Raw genomic sequence first — 23474 nt, 5'->3', positions numbered from 1 at the left:
TTCATAAAATTGCAACTCTCTAAAAAGTTACCAAGAACTGCAAATTCTAAGTCTGGCTGGCCCAGTGAACTGCAAACTGTGTTCACGGACTGTCATACAGAGGTGCTAGATCACACAGTATGACATGACCTACACTTTTATTGATGTGCACTAGGACATCCACATGTGATTCCAGTGACTGTTATGCTATTGTCTGCACTATAAACCTTTCACTCACAAGTTATAGGTGATATAACACTCTGAACCCTCAAAAACTGCCATCAATAGCTTACCATCTGTTAATTTAAGAGAGAACACACTCTAAAAAGCATTGAAAAGAATGATGTGAAGATAAAATATAGCATTAGGGCAAAACACACACACACACACAGAGCAATAGCATCTCCCATCTAATATTTACTTCTCTGTGAAAACTAGTCTTAAATTATGAGTATTTTAAATTACATGATGTGTTTAGGAGAGCATCCTTCACACAAAATGCAACTTCCCTTACTTTAAAATTTTTTCATGTCTCTACATGATTCTAACTCCAACTTCTATGCCTGAAAGACAATGTGTAAAACTGGAAGGAGCCCTAGGGGGGTGCAATTTACATCACATTTAGTGGTCCACAAAGGGGATGTACTTCTTTCTCTGTTAAGCCTCCTTCCTGTAAGTCAGATCTGTTTTTGCATGTTTTTAATTCTTTTTAGTACACAGTGAAATGCATTATGATGTAGGTTATTTTTCCTCTGGGCTTGACCAGGGCTCGAGTCTCTAAGTCGCCTTCATGGATATCTTCACAGGGTTTACCTTCATTATGCCTACGCAACTAATTAAAAAAGAGAGCCAAGTAATCTTATTGTCCCCCCCTCCAGAATGATTAGAGGATTAATGAACTAATAAGCACAAAACACTTTCAACGTCATGTTTCAACAAACCCGGAACATGGCATACCTGTGGTCTACGTGGGGCGACATCTGCAGATGAAGAGAGCTGCACCCTGTGCCCCCGGATGCTCTGGCTGCTGACTCCGCTGGTCCTTGGTCCTGGACTATCCAACCATGGGCTGAGCACGTGCTCCACCTGTCAGTGAAGCTGGGGCACCAAAATTTCTGAATTTTTATTTTTTAGTATTTATAAAAAGCATCTAAGTGCTGATTAGAAGGGAAAATTAGAACTTTGTCAGAGAGTTACATTTATTTTATGGTTTAGTATTGTTTTTATTTGGAATTACACAAATGGGGCCAGGGTGCCATGACAATTTCCATGCTTACGCTTGTAAAGGTTCACAAACTGGGTCCAAGTCTGCTACCCACTTAAAAAATAAATTCACCACAAAGTTTCAACAACTTGTTTCCCAGAAGTTCTTCTTTCCAAGCAGGCTGTCTTCATGAAGGACTAAAGTCTCTTACCAATACAGATTTATCAGAACCAATACAGTTTTACAGAACTTGGACAGTGCTGTAAACCTAGGAAGAAAATGAAATCTCATTTAGCATGGGAGTAGCCCATGCTTTGATTCAAAGTTTGATAAGGTCTTTGATTCAAGGTCTCAGTATTAGCTTGGGATCCTAGAATCTAAAGAGAAAAATTATATCTTCTTTTTTTTTTCCTTCCAGTTCAGTGACCTCCGTGACCCCTGGCACTTGTGATTTCTAAATATACATGACTTCTCTACTCTTGCACCCTCACTGAGATGTGTGTGTGCATTGAAAACAAAAGCTATATATTTCTACCCTGAGTTTCCACACTTTGGATGCCCTCCAGACAGTATTCTGAATATGGCACTCTGCTACAGGGTACTAAAAATGTTTCTTTCCTCAAAATAAAACCTTTAAAGATCCCTTAGTAGCTATTCGGGGACTGGAATTCAATTTCAATTCTCTACCCTTTGGCCAGCTGTAGATTCAAAATGCTTACATAAAACATTGAGAGTGTGTACTTCATGGCAAATTTGATTTTTCTTCTGCAATAGAAATGTGTGCTATAGTTACCACAAACTATATTTTTACTTAGAAAATACACAAAGCAATAATGCACCTCAACAAGAGAGAACAGATCTTTTTAAATTTTATTTTATTGGTAGCTTTGATATAAGCTTCAGACAGACCCACTTACTACACAGAGCTTGTGAAATCTACACTTTCAAATCATAATACTCTCTATTTTAGGCTATTATATCTAAAAGCATGACTTCTCAAATCCTTTTATTACAAGTAGTTTTTGCACGTAAATGTTACATCACAATAGCAAAAAAATGTAAACCTTTGCAAACTACATAAATACTATAATATCTGCCTTGAAGTTATTTTATTTTAAATCAGAATATACTCTAAATGCTTTACATAGAAAACTTTGGTCAGTTGCCTATGTGTATAAAACATTATTTTTCTTTTTTACTGACTTGCCCTCCATGTTGCCAACTTAGGTCTTTGAAGGAGAAAAATTCAAAATAGAACCCAGATCAAGATTCAGTTCACAGGTAAGACAAGTACCAGAAGTATATTGATAACCTTGGGCAAAATGAGATGTGAAATTATTCCACACACTGAATCTGACAAGCCACCAGTGGTACGGAGGTCACTGAAAATAAGCAGTCAAGCTCATATTCGATTCTAATGGAAGGCATCAGCCTGCTTGTCAGAATACCTGCTACTCTGCTGTATGAAAATGTCTATTTTCAGGTGAACACCTCTTTCTCTATTCTTTTAGAGCACAACAGGTCATTTCTACAGCTACAGTCCTAGGCTGGAAAGTCCAGGTGGCCAGTGACTTTACTTCACCATTGGTGTCCTTAGAGTCTTTAAATACAAAGTTCAATTGTATAAATACACACATGCACATACACACACACGTGCATGCTTAGAGGACCACATATCACGGCCTTTTTCACTTCAAACAAGGTTTTGAATGTTTACCTTTGTTGTTGTCATTTTTTTAAGTCTTTTTCCTCAGAATGTTCTTTCAGTTACAAAGTAAGTTTAATCTGGAGCCCTTACTGATTTATTCTTAGATTCCTATTGAACACCTAGCTACTGGCCATAGTTTCTTGGAGGAAAAACATAACCATTGCTGAAGCACTTCTAAAAATTTTAAATGCATGCAGAAAGAACTACATAGGCTTTCCAAGCAGCTACATAACGTGGCTCAAGTAACGTTATTAATTATTTATTTTGGCTTAAGCCCTTTTAACGACATCCTTTTGAAACACAGAGAATGGCTCCGAGATGGGGGCCAGCCCCAAAGGCGCCCAGGCTGGCGGGCTCTGCGCAGTCCCCAGCCCGGCAAGCGGGAATCCAGTGCGCAGTCTCCTCCCTTTCCGTGCATTTCCTCTAAATGCATCGTGTCCTCTCTTGACTGCCCATGCTTTTAAACTATGAAAAATTAAACCGAAAAAAAATCTAGCAGTGATTAACTCAGACCTCAAATAACACTGTGCACGGGCTTTGCTAGAGACAGGTAACCATCCCTTCTTAACAGCTCTTTCCCCGGACGAGGCCTGGCCGGGCGGAGGGGCGTCGGCGGCTCAGGAGCTGCTTTTGTTGCAGACCGTGCCTTGGCTAATACTGTCTTCCGTGTACTGGCTGCCCGTGTCGCTCCTGCTGAGCACCGTGGAGGGGACACGGGACGGGCGCCTCTCCGGGTTCTTCTCCTGAGAGAAGCAGCAGATCATCTTTTTCATGGTGCTGTACATGTCCTCGTCCTTGTACGAGTAGATGATGGGGTTCATGACGGAGTTGAGCAGCGCCAGCAGCAGGAACCACTGCTTCACGTGCTGCACGCCGCAGTGCGTGCAGTTCAGGCCGTCGAGGAGCAGAACCACCAGGCCCGGGGTCCAGCACACCACGAACGCCCCTGGAGGAGAGAAGGGAAGGAAAGTGCGCTCAGACCTCAGGCGGCTTACTCAGCTCTTTCCCGCCCCGCCTTCAGGCAGTGCTGTCAAGGGACCATACATTTGTTTTAACAACTGCAGCGCAAACTTACACCCTCCATCTGGGCGTCTGAGACCTGGGCTTGTTAGAGACAAACAGCTGGGAACCTCCGGGACTATCACCCACGGTCTATTTCACCTTCTTATCTGCTTACCCAGGTCTCGCGATCAGGAGGAGCTGAGACACATATCTTCACTAGCTTACATAAAATCCCTGTATAGTTAGAAAGTAGCAGAGCTGGAATTTGAGTACAGCAAGCAAAGGGGCTTGGACATAAGGAGACCACTCATTCCTGATAGTGAGACTAATGCAGGACACACTGACAGTTTGCCTTGGAACTCACAGGCTCTTAGGTCCTGGGCAAGGTCTCCTAAATGCTGCATCTCATCACCCGTGCCCTGACTGTGACTTGCGTCTACTGCTTGCTCCTCATGCCAGACAGAAATGCCCTGGCAGAGAAAACAACCTCAAACCTAGTGATCAGTCTCAGAAAGAGGAACTAGGGCTCCATGGGAAAGGTGCTTCTAGCAAGTTCACGACCCTATCATAGCACTAGGAAACGGTTTTGGATGTACCAATCAACTGGGATTAGAGACGAGCAGCAGCTGCTTCAGCAAAGCTGCTCCAGAAGTACAAATGTCCATACATGTGGTGATATATTTTCCTGGGACACAAGAAAAGAAGTAGTGCGCACGCGTGGTCTGTCAGTTCTCTGAACCACACTAGGAGGTTGCTGCAATAATTATCCACATTTGACAGATGAGAAAACTGAGGCCCAATTCCAGGAGAACATGTGGGGAGGCGTCTCTGATTCCAGGCCTTACATTTAACCGTACTTTGTGCTGTTCTGTAAATCAGATTTTCTATTAACAAATGCTTTCTTGAAAGTACGACATACTGCGTGTATGGCATTCTGACCTAGTTGGTTTAACTAAGTCACTTGCTCAAAAATTTTATTTTTCATAAATCCATGTTGATGCTTAGTAAGCACTATATTCTTTTTGACATTTCACAGGCCATCTGCTTAATCATCTGCTCTAGATTTAGATTTTTTTGGTCAGAAATAAATCTTTCATGATGAGTTAGCTGGAAATGTGCTTTTTAGACTCTGCAATTGAACACGAACAGTAGTTTCTTTGGAATCTCTAGCTATTGGATCATACTTCTCTCATTTCTAGACTTCAGGATATTTTTTTTCTAAAATGTGTGACACAGGTTCAATATCCTCCTACTTAGTTATCATAACTGCAGATAACAGTAACATCTGACCTTTATACAATGCTCACTCTGAGCCAGGCAATGATGTAAACACTTTCCTTGATTAACTTACAGAACCACACTATACAGTTAACATTATTATTATTCCCAGGAAACTGAGGCACAAGAGAAGTTAAGTAATGTATCTGTGATCAAATAGCTTTCAAGAGACACCTAATTTTGAACACAAGCAGTCTTTCCCTATAGGCTGTACTCTTGGCCACTATGTGACCCGCCTCTGTAGTGTGATATGGTTGCTTTCTCCCAGTGTCCTTATATCTCAATGCGCTCACTTATCCATTCAGTAAATACTCATTTCAAGTTTACAATGTGCTGAGAACTGTATTAGACAGTGAATTAAGTGAGGACCATCAGGGAGCTAAAATACTAGCAGAGGAGACAGAATAAACAAGCAAATCTATAAACCATATCACCAACTGGTTACTCTTACTGGTTAGACTTAGTGCTGGACAGTATTTCTCTTGTTGCTTCATCTTCCTTCTGAGAGATACAATACTAAGCAGGGTAAGTCAAGGATTACAGAGATATGGTATAAGGTAGGGAAGTGCCATGAGCTCCGGGGCCAGACAGGCATGAGCAGCTCCTCACCTTGTGAGCTACCCAAATTAGGCAAAGTACGTCACTTCTCTGAGCCTCCAATCCATGCTTTATAACATCAAGATAATAAACCCAACTGTGTGGGGTGTTTGTGAGGATCAGAGGTGACAGAAAGTGGTGCCCAATGCTGTGCTGGGGTCACTAAGCAGTAGCTACCATGAGAAGTATGATGTTTCCCCCAAAATTAGATGTCTAGGAGATAGCAGGAAGGTTTAATTCTCTATTCCATAAGTACAGCTCACCAATGGCTCCCTTTTTGGTCCATCTTGTATTCTTTTTGGTCTGGCTGACACATGTGAGTAAAGAACTGGACTTGGATTTGAGAGATCAGAGATTCAGGTCCTAACTCTTCCTGAACAACTCTGGGAGACTCACATCACAACTCTGGGCTTTGGCTTCCTCAGCTGTAAATTGAGGACTTTAGGGTAGGTCTAGGTTTTTCAAACTGTAGGTCAGAACCCCTTAGTTGATGTACAATCAACTTAATGAGATAAGACCAGTTTTTTGTTTTAAATGAAAGAAGAGAATGCAATAGCTCAGAGTGCATTACATAGATTAAGTGAAGCATTGTTTCATGAAAGTTTTGTTTCAGTTTTATAAACTATGTTTATGTGGACATTGGTTATGAAGTAAAGTATATGTCTTACTGTTGGGCTTGGTCAAAAAGTTTGGAAAACACTAGTTTAGATAATCTGTAAGGCCCCATCAGCTCCGGTGGCCTGTATTTCCCATAACTGTTTAACACTCTTGTTCTCTTTGCTTCCCAAGAGAGGGTTACTATGTTGTCAGGAAAGAAGAAATGAAATAAGCCAGACAGCAAAAGCTGTACCTATGAAACTTTCTATATGAAATTCCGTAATTCCAAAGAAATCTCAGTGGGAGTGTTCCAAGGTCCTCGTGGGAATGGGAAGGAGGGAAAAACACTAACTTTATACTTTGTTAAATACACAAGTTGAAATTTAATAGAGTCTATAACTTCCAAACCAATGGAAAAATGGAACTAAAGGAAAGGAAAAAAAGATCTCAGTATGAAAGAAAGCAGAGTGACATAGACAAAATGGGACAGATAAAAAACAAAATAAGATGCTGGAAATGAATCAACGTTAATGTAAAATTGTGGTATAGCAAAGATGTGGAAATAACCCAAATCCCCATCAATTCACGAATGGATTAGTAAATTGTGGTATATGTATACCATGGAGTATTACTCAGCTATAAGAAATAACGGTGATACGACATCTCTTTGGTTCTCCTGGAGAGAGTTGGAACCCATTATATTAAATGAAGTATCCAAAGAATGGAAAAACAAGCATCACATGTACTCACCAGAAAATTGGTTTCCCTGATCATCACCTAAATGCACATCGGGGAAGGATACCAACTGAATATCAGACTGAGGCAGGGGGTGGGGGGAGGGGATGGGTGTATGACTACATGATGTCTGTGGAATGGCCATGTTTGAAGGTGCTGACTCGGGGAGGTGGGGTAGGAGGGGATGGAGGTATGACTACATGGTGAGTGCCAGGCGCACTGTCTGGATAATGGACACGCTTGAGGCTCTAACTCAGGGGGATGGGCGGGACATGGACAATGCATATAACCTGAGTTTTTGTGCCCCCATGATGAACTGAAATAAAAAAAAAAAAAGAAATAGGTGAATCTAAACAACATGATGTCTAACATTACATCCATATATGGTACAACCATGAGCAAAAGCAAAAAGATGATTAACATAAAATTGATGATGTGGTTATCTCTACAGGAGAGAGGCCACCTGGGTGGCACCAGGAGGCTCTAAAGATATTGGTAATATTCTATGAAATTGGGTAGCAAGTACACAGATATTCTCATTTTTTATTCTTTTATGTGTTAGTCTTTAAGGCCTACATATATTTTATACAGTTTTGTTTGAATGATATAGAATACACAACCCCCCCACAAACACATCAAAAAAAGGATAAAAGTAAATTGTCAATTTTTTCCTAAAACTCCATTCCCATTTTTTCAGATGTGATTTTTTTTTCCCCAGCATGAAACTCTGGCTTGAATTAATCAGGTGACCTAAACACTCTAAACAAATCTTCAAACTGATGCTCTGGTTTTCATAATATGGTAATTCATATATATTTTCCCTTTGCATTGAATTATATAAAATAATCATTCAGTTAAAACTTGACAAACTTTTTATTGAGCAATGATTATGTGTCAAGTTCAGTTCTAAGCATTTTATATGAATTAATCCACTTAATCTATATTACAACCCTTGGAAATAGGTCCTAATACTACCCTCATTTTAAACCTGAGACCACTGAGGCAGAGAGAAGTTAGGTGATATGTTCAAAGGCACACAACTGGTAGGTGGCAGGGCCAGGATTTGAACCCAGGCAGCCTGGCACCAAAGCCTATGCTCCTGTCCTTATGCTAGGCTGCTTAGCCATGGGCCACAAGCGTCTTACTACCAAAGTGAGTAGAGGGAGAGGGTGCTTCTGGACTTTAAAGTCCCCTCTATAGTATGTCACATCTGACTATGAAGCTGCATTTATCACACGTCATTCTTTGGTTTGCAAATAGAAGAATTTTCTGGCAAGACAAGGAAAAAAGGGAGGGGGAAGGGAAGGAGAGAGAGGAAAGAAGAGGAAAAGAAGGAGACAAAGAAGAGTAGGGAAGGAAGTGTGGGAGAGAGGAAGAGGCAGAGAGGATGGGAGGAAGGAGGGATGGATGGAAGGGAGAAATCCAACAAAAATATTGGCTGGCCATGGGGTGAGAAGAGAAATAAAAAATCTTCTGCCCTTATCTTTATACTGTTTCCAATGAACAAAAAAAAAAGCGAGTGTTCTTTGACAGAACACACCAGGCTGCTAACCCGGACAGCGGGAGCTTCAGAGATGTTGCCTTGAGCAGATGATCACACTCCCTGGCAGTGACCCTGGGCAACACGCCATTCTGAGACTCCTCTGCCTGGAGGCCAAGCCCTGGCTCCACACACACCTCCGAATGGATGCACGGCTTATCTAACAGCTCATTCTTTGGGTGTTTGTACTGTATGTCAGCATTTAGATATAAGCACCCTCCCCTCCAAAAAATACAAACAAAAAAAACCCTTAAAAGGTGAAAAAAATGTCAGGAATGGTTTTGGCCCTGGGAATCCGTAATCTTGGAGATTTCTTAGAGAATGTGGAAATGTCAGAAACATATAAATGGGCAACTGCACTAATTCTTACAAGTGAGGGAGAGGGTGTGTGTGTGACAGATCCTGGAAAATATATATTAGTCAATCGTCTATCAATCTTCAATAAATTCTAGAAGAGAAAATTAGAAGGAATATCTTGAGTATCTAGCCTCAATGCTCAGACTATGACGGCTGGGAACCAGCAGGGTTCAAAAATGAATTCATGCCAAGCCCAGATCACTTTTTTTTTTTTTTAAATCAAGCATTAACAAATAGGAGTGGATCCAGAGGTGTCCATCTGGGAACCAGGGGAAGGAATTAGGTATGTTTCTCCTGAATTAGGTATGTTTCCTTAGCAGAAAAGGCTAAGGAAAGACACGATGTATTGTTAATTCTCTCCAAAAACCTGAAGGGCCATCACGTAGAGAGGAAGCACAGACTTACCCTGGCCCATTCCAGTGGGTCCCTCAAAACAAACGGAAAAGTACAAAGAGGCAGAATTTGGATGTAAGATTTCTTTTTAAGTATATAAATGTATTTAAGAGAGGAATCCTTTGTTCAACAGGCAGCGAGACTCCCTTGACCAGGGTATTTCCTTTGCCTGGATCACCCTGAGATGTACAAAGGGAAGGGACTTTTCTGAAATGAAGGATAGGGCTAAGTGGCTTCTGAACTCTTTTCCGAATAGAAATTGCTAAATTCTGTGAAACTATGAGTTTCAACTCCCCATAAAATTCAAACAAATTCGACTTGGCTCTCAGACACAGTTATAAGAGGGTACGGTTAAAAGCTTATTAAGATGAATTCTCTAAGCTGGTGGTTCCCAAACTTGGCTGGCCATCCAAATAATGCAGATTCCCTGGTCCCACATCAGACCCAACTGTCAGAATCTCTAGAATGGGACATAAGAATATGTAGGACTAGAAAGTTTCTGGGGTGATTATGATGCATAACCAGTTTTGTAAACCATTTCTCTACGCTGACCCAAAATGCTTTAATCAATCTGGCCTCATCGGCAAAATTGTAGACACTATACAGACATAGCAAAAAGCTGTGAAAAGGCATGAAGGGGCAGAATTCTTTAAAATGAGAAAATAAGCATCTCTAGAGATCAATATCTTCACATTGCCTTTGGAAAAATGTTTGAACAGGAACACATAAATAAATATACAAACACTAGCAGTGAGACTAGTCTACAGGCAAGACATACACAGTCCTCTGGGCCTCTGTTGGCTCTTTGATTCACCCCACCAGGAATGCCTTCCCATCTCCTCATCTAAGGCCTACTTTTCTTTCTAAGCTTAGCTCCTGTTCCACCTCCTCCACTGGAACTCTCCCATCTCTCCAACCCACAGTGACCATTCCCTGCTCTCAACTCCGTGGCGCTTTCCACCTACAACATGCACGTGGCGCTGCTCAATTCCACTCAATCATTTCCTGAGAGCTCTGGGCCAGGCAGTGTGCTCAGGGCTTTACATGTACTTCCTGTCTAAAACTCACAGCCTGACAAGGTTGTTACTCTTATTATTATCCTAGTCTGACATACAACAAATTTAAAGTTTAGAGTAGTTCCAGAGTTTCTCCTAGGTTCACAAGCCAAAAAGTAGAAAAGTCATAATTTGAACCCAGGCCTGACTGTCCCATGCAAACTCTTGAGTATTGTGCTACACTGGAGATAGTTTTTTAATACATATGTCCTGTCTCTCAGGTGTGTTATAAGCTCTCTAGGCAAGCAGCCTATTTGTATGCTTAGAACTTAGTATGGTGCCCCACACTCAGTAACAAAGGAGATGAGTCAGGTCAATGTAACTGGTTTATTAAGAGCCAACACCGGGCTAGGTACTGTATTAGCTGCAGCACCTGCTGATGTGAACAGTGTACATCTGCCCTTCAGGGATGGACAGGGACAGAACTGGACCTGATGACTCTAACTACTGTCCAAGAGGTCTCAGTTGAAGGGCATGAATGACTGTGCCCAGGTGAGAAACAGCATGATGTATTTGGGGAATTCCAAATAGTTCAGGATGGTTTAACCCAGGTGGGTGATTGAGGAAATACGATAAAGTCCAAGAGGTGAACATGCGCCAGACCCAGAAGGGCTGTGTGTGTAAACCTCAAGAGTTTGGATTTATTGTGTAGATCAGACACTAGTAAGCCTTTTTCAAACATGAGTTCATCCAGGGAATTAAGTCTGAATGCCCTTAGGCATCCACTGTACGTAATGAATTAACTTCTCTCCCAAGCATCTAGAACGATATGAGTTATGTACCATCCTTGAGAGGATTAAGAAAATATTTCTATGTTCCATGGTTCATAAAGGAGCCCCATTGAAAAAGGCTAGATCAAAGGTTTTTCAGACTCAGTAGCAACTCAGTGGGTTGTGAAATCAATTTAGCAGGTTGCAACCAGCAATTTTTTTAAAAAATGAAATGGAACAGAAAGTATCAGATGCTTCAAGTATAGTAAGGTATGTTTCATGAAACCTGTTTCAATTACACACAAAAACGTGTGTGTACTGGGCCGTGACACAGGATGTACACTACTTCTTACTGTGGGTCCCGATTTAAAAAGAAAAAAAAAAGTTTGAAATCCACTTCTACAGATTAGTGGTTTTCAAATCTTTTTTTTTTTCTTTACATAGAGGAATACTTTTCCCAAAGGAAATCTCTTGTTAAACTTCATAATCAGAGCTGCTCTGACTAAAGAAAGAGACAGAGGGAGGGGTGTTGACCAAAGCCCCGTGTAGTAGGATTTGCTCTCGTCTTCATACTCCACAGGCCCCCTCCCCCCCCCCCCCCCCGCACACCCTGAGGAACCCTTGGCAAATTCTCTGACCACAGTTTAAAAACTACTGCTATAAACTGAGTGCAGTGGCTCATGGCTATAATCCCAGCTACTCGGAGGCTGAGATGGGAGGATTGCTTAAGCCCAGGAGTCCAAGACCAGCTGAGCAACATAGCAAGACCTCATCTCTTAAAAAAAAAAAAGAAAAGAAAAGAAAAACAAAAAAATTAGTTGGCCATGGTGGCGTATGCCTGTAGTTCCAGCTACTCGGGAGGCCGAGGTGGAATAATCCCTTGAGCCCAGGAGTTCAAGGCTGCAGTGAAGTGATCATACCATTGCACTCCAGCCTGGGTGACAGAATGAGTCCCCATTGCTACAAAACCCAAAAATAAACCAAACCCCACCCCACCTACTGCTATAGAAGGGTAGTTCTTTGAAGATTTCTAATCAGGGCTGCGGATATATCTTAAATTTTAGAGCAAAGCTTTATCTGAGTGCTCAGGACAGACTAGAGGTATATGTGAAACTGGAAGTCTGCTTCCAGCTGCCTCAGAGTCACCTGAGCTACCTGCTTAAAATTCAGATTTCTTAAAAACCCCGTCTCGCTGAATGAGAAACTGAGGAAGGTATGATCGGGCACCTCCAGTGTTAGCTCCCTGGGGAAGTGCTTTAGCATGGTAAAATCAGAGAACCTCGGGCCTGCGTAGGGTGACTCAGCTGAAGACTGGCTAAAATCGAGGAGAATATGATCAGGATCTGAACAGGCAGTGGTGGAAACAGAGAGAAATACGTGGTCAGAGGGCCGGTGAGGAAGGAACTGTGCGAATACTTGGATCTGGGAAGTGAGGGCAGGAAAGAATCCTGGGTGAGGGTGGCATGTGGCTGTGATAACCAAGAGGGGACACGGGGATGGGTGGGGGTGGGAGACAGGTGTAGAACCGGGAGACAGCTGTTCAGTTCGAGGCATCGGGCACTATAGGATCGGTGGCTACTCCACTTGGAGACATGTAGAGGCAGCCAGAAGCGTGGGTCAGAACTCTGAGAGCTCCAAATTGAAATGTTGATGTGGGAGTCATCAACAGTAGGTGGTAGCCAAAGCCATATGTCCTTCCATTAATAAATATTTACTAAGCAATCACCTACCACGTGTTAGCTACTGAGAGTGTATGTCTTCATGATGATTAAGTTTGGATAACAAACCTATTTCCTTCTATTGCCAAGTGATAGGACAGTTATATTGATAAGAAGCAGTGATTTTTTTTACCTTAATGATGTTCTATGTTCTTTCAGTACCTGTTTAAGAGACTCACTAATAGTCCAATTAGACTATAAATGAGCTTTCCTCTAGCAATTAAATAAACTAGTTTGAGTGCTGTACTCAAAAATCAATAACATGAGTTCAATGTTAATATTTAAAGTATAGTGAATAGTATACTAGAATATTCAATTACAGTACTGAGATGATATCTTAATGACTGCAATTTAAGGTAATCAGAAACATCAAATTAAAGAACATGTAACACTTTGGAAGGTACAATTACAAATGAAAATACTGGTGACAAGTGAAATAAAAGATCTTTCAAAGTCCCTAGTCAACATTATTGTTTAGATAATCTATAGCCACTCCCCACCCCAATTTGGGAGTTTACAAAACATCTCAAACGATACCCTGGTTAATATCTCATCTCCACATTATAGGAAATAAGAGGGAAGAACAACATTCCGTCTGGAGAAGTACTCCTCGATGGGATGTATTTAAGACAGTTCAGCATTCCTGGGGTTTTGGTGACATAAGATCTCAAGTTACATGAAGCTTGTTCTTTAGGACACAAACTTTTCTGTTCCTTCTAGTTAGACTTGTAGCCATATTTTCATCTGTTTAAAAATTCACACATGCAATTAACAAAAAAAATCTTGACATGTGAAGGGCACACAAATAAAACATCTGTAATGATAAAAACAATCACTCACACAGAATAGTCTCACTTTGGCACATGGACTACTAATTTCATCAAACAGGAGGATATATTTTAAATCTGTTCCCTCTGTTATTCTTTGTTTTTAGTCCAGGAAAAAGCAGCAGGGCACAAGCAATAATACGAACCTCGTAAGCCACAGGGCTGTCTGATTTACTAAAATAGAAAATTACAACTCTGCTTAAAAATCAGGTTGTGGACCTCATCCTAGGAAAGTGCTCTTCTTATTTGAAAAGAAATTTTAAAAGTAAAATTTCAAAGTACATATCTATTTTTGGCTAGAAACATTATAATGTGTAAATCACACGTTAATAGAATATTCAAGTGAAAATGCCGTTATGACATTAGAGAATTTGTTCAACAATTTAAAAATAACACTTCCAGATGTGATGTGCAGTCAAGTTCATATTCACTTACCCACAGCGTTTTGGAAGTCCAATAATTCAGAAAATAGATCGTCACATATGTGAAAGGAATGAAAATATATACCTTTAGAAAATCTGACTTATTTTTACTGCAGAAAACAAAACACTGAGATGATGAACAGTTAAACATTCCACAAATGATTCATTTAACACTATTGTTACTACTATTGGATCTTCTGACTCGATAACAACTGGTTTTGGATACTTATTTTAAATTTGTGGCCAGCTTTGGAAAACTGAAAATCTTGATGCCAAGGGGTTATGAGATAAAATTTAAAGCAGAGGCATACCAGCCAGAACCACTGCCCTAGACCTAATTCTAGTGTTTAACTCTGGGCAACAGCTGGAAGTCATAAACTGGATAAGTAAGAAAACACCATCTCTACCTCCAGATTCTACTTTAAGCATTATATGTATTGACCAACAATACCTCAGTACCTCACTATAATATCAAGGGCTCTCTGGCAGCAAAGGAAAGGTGTGAGGTTGGTTGTGTGTACTGGCAGAGTAGCTGCCATTTGCCTGGCATAATCTTAAAGACTGACAGATCCCAACTAGCCTTCCCAAGGATCTGAAATTCTTCCCACTAACGATGCTCCTTTAGATCAGGAATGCCTCTGCTGTACCTTACCTAGAAATGCTAACATATTAAGCTGTAGACATGTAATATTTTATCACATAAACTGCCATTAATGCAGAACAGGGCCCTGGGGGAATGCAAAAAAGATATAACTTTGATGAGGTTGAAAATTTTTGAAAGGACTACAGCATGGGACACTGCCCAGGAAAGTTGACCTGCATAGGACACAAGATTCTGGACATCCAGATGGCAAAAATACCATTCTGAGCTCAGAGGAAGGGAACAGGAAGTAGCAGGCATTGAGGGAGTGGGTTGAAAGCACTCTGACTTACAGAGAGATGGCTGGAAGAAGTACAGCATGGTCTGTAGCTCAGCGATGACAAAGTCCTGACATAGGCTATCACTTCCCATCCTACACCCATGGCCACCATTGTTAATCAACCAAGCACTACTTGCTTCTGAGCCCAGATATGACCTAGTATCCTTTGCAGCACAATGCCCCAAGCAGCCTCTAGCAATCAAATGGAATTTGTCCTTGAGATGAAACTCACTTACTATCCCTGTTATAGTCAAAAGAGCATAGGCCTGAAATCAAGCAGATCCTGAGTTGAAATCCTGGTTATGACCAAGGGCAAACCAATTCACCTCCCCGGGCCTCATTTTCTCAGGTATGGAATGAGCATGATGACACGACCCAACAGGATTTTTGTGAAAATTAAATGAGATAATATGTGGAGAGTTCCCAACACAGGAAACACTCAGAAAGTGCTGGTGGTTCTGGCTGCTCAGACAGTGCTGTTTACTTCTCTTGCTGTTTATAAGCAGACGTGGGAGAGTGCTTCAGTTGCTGCTATGTGACGTACATGCGTGCACACACACTGATTACACTCCGCCCTGTTCTGTATGCATCTGGCTGCCCTGCTAGACTGACACCCTCAGGGGAGATCTCTTTTGTGTCTATTTAATTTGGGACACCCAGTGCTTAGCCAAGTGCCACACACCTGGTAGCTGCTTAATAAATGCTTGTTACATGAAGGAGCAAGGAATCCAGACCCCAGACTCCAGTATGATTTTTAAAAGGTTATTCTATTTCTCTGCTCCCAGTTTCTTCACCCATATATTAATGGGGCTGGATTAGAATGCCCTGTAAAGTTCCTTCTGGCTCTTACATTTGATGATTATGGGCTTCTGTCATAGCTTCCTTTAGTCACAAAGTATAGTCCAAGTAACAGAGGGGAAAGGCAAAAATGGATGCTCTGCGTGGTGACACATGAGAGAATTGTGCAGTCAAATTGAAGATGCCTGTCACATGATTCCAATAGAAACTGGTGTCTTGATGGAGTACCCAGAATGCTCTCTGAAATTCACTATTTATTCAACTAACATACAATGAGCACTTGTTAAGTGTCACACACTGTGCTCATCCCCAGGAATAGCAAGATAGGGAGACAGCGGAATAAATGATGCCGCGCAGGGTATACGTGAGATGATGCAACGGAATGCTGCCTAATGGTCCCACGAGAGTTAGAATCCATGTCCTCTGGAGGTTCACTGAGAATTGTGTTTCTGAATCAACAGCAATGTTAAGAATATCTATGGCTGTGCATTATGCATAAAGGTGATACAAAGGAGACCCCTGAATTGCTACTCTTCCCCCCAGGACTGTCCTTTTTCTCTCTGTTCTACTACACCAGTCACAAGTCTATGATCACCACGCTATGTTTATAAGCTCCCTCTGTTTAAAAATACACCATTAAACAAAATGAGGTTTTCTAACTCAAACAGAAAAAGGTCCAGGAGGCAGAGCCTGGCCTGTCTTGGTCAACAGTGAAGTGGGCAAGTCCTCAGAATCCCAATTCTCCCTTACTGTGGGTATTCAGAAATATTTGGTAATGAGTAAAGGAATACATGAATGGAAAATATTCAAAAGTTACAAAGCAATCAGACTAAGTACTAATAGAACCCTATGGGCTACTTAAATGATGTGAAAACCAGCATATAGATGTGCACTGTAGTACTCCAGAAAATGTCATTCACAGAGAATATAATGATAATGGTGCCCCCTGGAGTTGTGCAATGTGATGACCCTGCTAGTAGTAACATCACTACTCCATCACTCAATAGTTATTTTTATATATAAATACACTATATATAATAACATATAATATGTATTACAGCTCAGTGGTGCTCAATAGCTATATCTAAAAAATGAAAGATGTGATTTTTATAGATAGTCTGAAGAATATTTACTAATTCATTTCTCCATGCTAATATTTACCACTTTTGATGAAATCTTTATCAGAAAAATTCAACAAGAACTTTAGTTAAGTTTTAGGTCAGAAACATTCTGTGAATACTGTGGTTTTGGAGATTCTTTTTCTTTTCTAGCTGAGATTTTCTTTGAATGGCTGGAAGCACTTGGTCTTCTAAAAATTTAAGATTAGAAAACTCCTCAGAAATCTAGAAATTTTATTAAAAATTGGAGGAATTTTATGAAAAAGCTAGAGTTAAATTTGGGTTGCATCAATGAAGGTTTGGCCAAATAAATTATTATTCATCCAGTGATATACTATGCAGCTATTGAAAACAATAATAATATTGATATGAAAGATGCTCATAATATAATTTTTACCCAAAAACACAGGTTACAAAACACTATATATAGTATGATTCCATCCTGACTAAATTAATTGATTATTAATTCATTAAACTGATCAATAAGTTAAGCATGCATTTGTGCATGCATGTGCTTAGAAAAGATCTCCAAAAATCCTAGCAGATATAATCTCTAGGTAGTATGATCAAAAGGATTTTTACCTTCTTCTTTACATCTTTTATTGTTGCCTCAATTTTTTTGCCATGAGCATATCTTTGTTTTAAATAATACACCCTCACTAAAACCATTTCTGCTTCCATTCTGGAAACAAATACATTTGCATGCACTAGATTTCTATGACAAGACACACTGTAAGATTGACCCCACAAGTTGAGAAACTAGAAGGTCATGGCTGCCTCTCCCAATGAATCTTTTATTGGCAGTTTCACTTCATTTTATCTGTAGTTTACTAAACAGGTAAATGCACAGCAGGAGTATGAGGGAGTCACTAAATGGTAAAAGCACGCCATAACCCTCAAAGTGGAACCAATAAAAACCAATTGTGTAAAATGAAAAGTTTGTTATTTCAATATTAGCTTAAAATTTTTTCTCGTACATTATTAAGTCACAAAAAGCACAAAGGTAAAGACAGGGAATCATACTGTGCTGTACAGTGAGCCAGAAGGTTCCAAATGATCACATCCTCCTCCCCCAACGAGCACAACTATGACTGGTCCCCATCTGAAGATGGGGCAAGGGGAGATAGAAGCCACCACAGATTATGTATTGTGGCGGTGGAGTTGTTATATTCCTGCATTTACCTATTATTAGAGGATGAAGGGCCACATAAGCCCATCTTCCAGATAATTGAAGCTTAAAAATCTTTTAAATAGGCCAGGTGAGGTGGCTCACGCCTATAATCCTAGCACTCTGGGAAGCTGAGGAGGGAGGATCCCTTGCGTTCAGGGGTTCAAGACCAGCCTGGGCAACAGTGAGATCACATTTCTACTAAAAATAGAAAAATTAGCTGGGTGTGGTGGCATGCACCTGTACTCCCAGCTAGTCGGGAGGCTGAGGCAGGAGGACAGCTTAAACCCAGGAGTTTGAGGTTGCAGTCAGCTATGATGATGCCACTGCATTCTAGCTGGGGTGACGAGGGAGACCCTGTCTCAAAAAAAAAATAATAATCTTTTAAATAGAAGCATTCCCTTCCTTCTTTGACAAGTGGAGCCTACCACCATCAGCATTGTCACCCCCAGAGTAGGTGATATCACTGGACAGCTGCCCTTCGCTTGTCCGCTAGTGATGGACCCACAGCCTGTAGTCCCAGTGCCCCTAACAAGCCCTGCTGCCCACCCCGTCCAGTGTGCTGCTTCTACCATACTGTGTGGGCTTAGAGGGCAAACAACCACGTCTGGTAAGAACCACAACTGAACAAAGTCAATCAGGAATAATGCACATTGAAAGGCTTTGAGACAACTATTTGTGTTCAGAGGACATTTTCCATCTCTTCTGGGTGTAGGTACCAGGAGATTGTTTTATAGATTAAATAAATTCAGGGACACCAAGAAAACACAATTCGTATCTACACAGGCTAATTTTAAGAATTCATTCTCTCTCGTGAAAGATGGAAAACTAACTCAGCACCGGTATGACTATTTAAAATCAAAACAAGAAACAGCTAGACAAAAAAGGAGAAAAAAAGGTTATTCAGCAAGTAGTTTATAGCTAAGTTACAAAGTTTCATCTGAGATCTGGACGCTGACGCTAAGACACAGGAAAGCACATCCGTCTCTTGTTTCTATTCCAACCACTCACAAGGAAAGCAGACTCCGCAAGCAAAGGGTGCACACAGATGCAGAGACATTCTGCTGGGAGTACACCCTGCTAATTCTTAAATGGCCAGCTTCTCTAATAACTCAGTTTTCTTTTTTTATGCTTTCTGCTGACAAGAAGAAAAAAAGTCCAAATGAAAAACACCTATAGTTTTAACTTGGCAGGGGTATGATTCAGAGCACCATTCATATTCTTCCACTTGGTACTGCTGATCGTATCTAACTTTTCCCTAAACTAATTGGTATTAGTATTTACCACAATTTGCTTCAAAGGAATGCAATGTAACACCATCTTTGTTTTCTAAAGACGTTTTTAAAAAGTTTGCATTGTAATATACAAAGCAATGCTAGTAAGACCACACTGCTCAATCCCAATAATATGGCAATAATTACTGATTAACCTTTTAACTGGCACTACATTAATGCCAGAGGGGCAAACATGGACTTGTTTTTTTTCTTCTCCTTGTTCCTCAGCTCCTTAGCTGTCCCCTTTCCCTTCATAGCCTATTTTTCTCACATGTTCTCCTTTATTCATGTTTCTTCATATTCTGCAAATATCCTTTCTGTGATAGCAACCCCTCCTAACTTAGTAACCCCTTAGTAACCCCCTTAAACTAAAACAGCACGCACTTGATTCCATTGTTCAGATCAACAATGGAATGGGTACAACATGGCTGTTCAAGGACTTCATGCATCATCCAACAAATATTTATGGAGCTTCTACAAGAAGCCAACATTAGTGTTAATTGCTCAGGATGCAGGTAAACAAGGTGGACACAAGCTCTCTCCCAGTTCCTGACTTCCTCGACTCCTTTTCATAGTTTAGGTCTCAGCTCCAAGTGCACCTCTTTGGAGAGGATTTCCTTTGTGCCATATAAAGTAGCACCCAGCCCGCCATTCCCTAAAATATCATTCTGCTTGATTTCCATGCATCCCTTCCTGCAGTTACTTTGTTGATTAGTTGATGGATTGATTTATTAATTGCCATCACCCCAGTTGGAAAATAAACTTGAGAATAGGGACTTTGCCCATTTGATTTACCTACAGGCACCTTCCATGGATACGATGCTAACTAGTTGCTCTCTGGAATTTCTGATTCCATGAGTCTGGAATGGGGCCCAAGAATCTGAATGTTTACCAAATGCCCCAAGGGAATCTCATGCTCAGGTGAATGGGGGAAGTGCTAGATTTTATATAAACCCAGATATTTAACTCATCTGCCAATCCAAAAGTTTCACGACCATATCTGCTTCCATCCCATTGGGAGAATGGTTTCATGGGGATCCTTCTGCAGGAAAGGAAAGGATCTTTAATGCAGATGTGCTCTGGAGGCTCGGGTGAAATGTAATTTGGTAATGATGAATTGCACTGGGCCTCTAGGAACTTCTAAAACATCATATAAATCAGGCTTATGCTAAAGAAAAAGAAAATTATTGGTAAGGCACAATGTGGTTAATAATTGACTATAATGAACAAACTATGCAACCAGAAAAAGAAAAAAAAATCACTTGGAAATGTTTTCTTCGGTTGCACTGAGCAAAATTTCAAAGTTGTATAGAAGGAATATGAGGGAACAGGTGGTATAAGTATAGAGTGAGGATGAAAGCAGAAAGAAGCCAAGTAAGGTAGAGGACATAAACAGAATATGAGTAAAGATAACAATGAAAGGAAAGTAAGAAGACACAGGGCAAGCAGTCCAGGTGATGCCATCAAGGTATCCCATAAGAGCCTGGGAATGAGAGAAGAAATGTTGCTCTTTGAGTTAAGCCCTAAACCAAAGTCACCATACAGAGATATTATAGTCCCCAGACCTGCAAAACCTTCTCTGAAATCTGACTGAAGCCAGTAGCATCTCAGGAGAAAGAAAATCACTGGAGCCAGGGATGTCTGGAAGGACCCATGCAATTCCCAGGGAGAAAAGTTCTTAGTCAAGGTCAGTGTCTCTATTGTTCTGACTCTGTTCAAAAGGCAACCTCTGATTGTAACTGGACTTGCCAGGTATTGAGTACCTGAACCCCTTGAGCCCTCTGATAATTATATTTCCTCTGTCCAAATAAATACATCCACATTCTAGTTAATTAGACACACACACACACACACACACACACACACACACTTTCTTTCTTTCTCTACCCAGAAAGAGGGAAGGGAGAAGGAAAGAGGCAAATTAGTTCTGATGCCCCATTCTTTGTTCATGTTCTTCCCTCTGCCACCATTAGTGCCAGGGGTCTCTTTATTCTTTGAAGGCCAGCTCATTTGTCACCTCTTCTGTGAAGGTTTCCTCAGTCACTCTTCCCTAGGCTGAGTCAAATGTTCCCGGTTCCACAGCACTCTCCGCACACTATTGTCAAACAAGACACCATTAGTGGAGTATCCCTCGATCTGGCCAGCCAGACTGAGAGCACCCCAAGGGCACCAACACTGCCATATGCACCTTGGATTCCCAACACCTGATCAGACTGGACGCTTAGTAGGTGCTCACTTTTCAGAGAGGCAGGAAAGGAAAGCTGAAATGTCCCAAAGAGGAAACACAGAAGTAACACAATGGAAAATTAAATGCGCTCCCTGCCAGGTTTTCACATTAAATGACTCACTCCAATCTACTGTTTTCAGATACAACATTTCTCAAGCAACCGACCCTGATCACTTTTCAGTGCTCTCAAGATAAGTGCAAGGCTACAGCACTGCAGGAGACTTGACTCAATAGCCAATTCCATTCTAAGCTTTGCAAGTTGTTAGACTGAATTCAAATATACTCTGTCACATGCACACTGATATATGTGACTCATAAGTCACTCATAAAAGCCTATTTCACCTATATATAGTCGATTACTTTATAGGTAATTTCAGACTTGGAGCAATTTAATTTGTAGTGGTATTTTTCATTGATTTATTCTTGGCCCATTATATTCTTTTTACCTTTGCTAATATTTAGAACTTCCAATAGTCTCCTCCCAAACTGTGAGCCTCACCTTACATAAGGCCCTACCAATTCCTGCAAGGGGCAGGAGAGGTGTATCTCTGGTCCTTTTGGTTATTTCTTCAAGACCCCTCAGTCCTTTCCACCACTCTAGATACCTCTTCTACCTCTGTATTTGAAAATAAGCTACATTAAATCTTAAAACATATAATTGATTACTCTCTTTACCCTGTATAATACATATATACACACACACATACACACACACACATATACACCATGCACACTTTAAAAATATACACTTGCTTTACGTTATACACAAATATATAATTCAGAGTTGATTGAGTATTGGTAAAAATTCCCATTAGAGAGCTATTAAACATTCCAGGCCCTTGGGTGGGAACACAGTTCCCTACTGAGACATTGTTTCTACTGAAAATTAGATTGAACTTAGTTTCTCTCCCTTTATCCTGGAAAGCGTACAGCAAGCTTAGCAAGCTCAAATACGAGGACCACCTATGCTAACAGAGCTGTGCTGCTAAACCATCACATGGGAAAGGTTGATCACGGTTCCAATCTGTCTTGCCAATCATAAATGGGCCTCCTCCCATCTAACAACACTGATACAAAATTCTAATGTGCTTTTTCTCTTGTTTCTTCCCATAAGTATCAACACATTAATGAATCGCAGGTTGGGGTCACTGAAGAAGACAGGGCTTGAGAGGTTCATGAAGGAAATGCAGGAATTGAATTATTAGGGGGAAAGAATACTCTCAATCTGTCTCCCCACCCCCAGCCAAACACATGACATATAAATACACCAAACACTCTTGAGATCAGGCACCATACTTCAGCGCTGTAATAAGCTGGGGCAACTCCCAACGCATGTGTCATTCAAAGAACTGTAAACCAAAGGAACTGTTATCACAGGTGCCTGGGAAACCAGGGGCTCCCCTCTAATTTTGGATGGTTTATTATAATCTAGCACAGAAGAGTCTGAGGCTCTTCTTACATGTTTTTCCATATTTGAGTAAATCAGACACATTTAAACCACATTACATCATAGTTCGAAAGACTCCGCTGTTTAAAAAGTTACTTTATTCTAGTAATCAAATGAGATTAGTAAGTCAAAATGTGTAAACAACAATAAATATTTTGTAAATTGTAAATCAGTGAAGTAGAAACTTTTAAATAACATAAAGGCAGACGCTGAGCAAGATAAAAGTTTAAAGGAGGCTTTCTTTGAATTAGAGATTGGCTACCTTGGTCTGGGATATGGGGAAATCAAACACCCTAAGTCCAACACAGGGAGTCTGGCATACAATCTTACTTACATGGTAGAACTAAAGATACCATGATACTCAAATAACAAAAAGCTCATCTTCTTGTCCCTTAAGCTT

The 23474-nt window shown here is 40.7% G+C and overlaps 1 protein-coding gene across 2 annotated transcripts in view; it reads right to left on the bottom strand.

The window, feature by feature from the left end:
- Nucleotides 1-2036: 2036 nt before the first annotated feature.
- LPAR3 (lysophosphatidic acid receptor 3) overlaps nt 2037-23474 on the bottom strand; it is an 80622-nt gene continuing 59184 nt past the window's right edge. For both annotated transcript variants that reach the window (XM_045547642.1, XM_045547641.1), the window contains exon 3: nt 2037-3837. In XM_045547642.1, coding sequence (XP_045403598.1) covers nt 3509-3837 — 329 coding nt within the window. In that variant the 3' untranslated portion in view covers nt 2037-3508. The remainder of the gene's footprint in view (nt 3838-23474) is intronic.

This window comes from Lemur catta, chromosome 3, assembly GCF_020740605.2.
Source record: "Lemur catta isolate mLemCat1 chromosome 3, mLemCat1.pri, whole genome shotgun sequence".
NCBI classification, from domain to species: domain Eukaryota; kingdom Metazoa; phylum Chordata; class Mammalia; order Primates; family Lemuridae; genus Lemur; species Lemur catta.
Note: the sequence above shows the minus strand (reverse complement) of the source record. Positions and strands in the feature narration are given on the sequence as shown.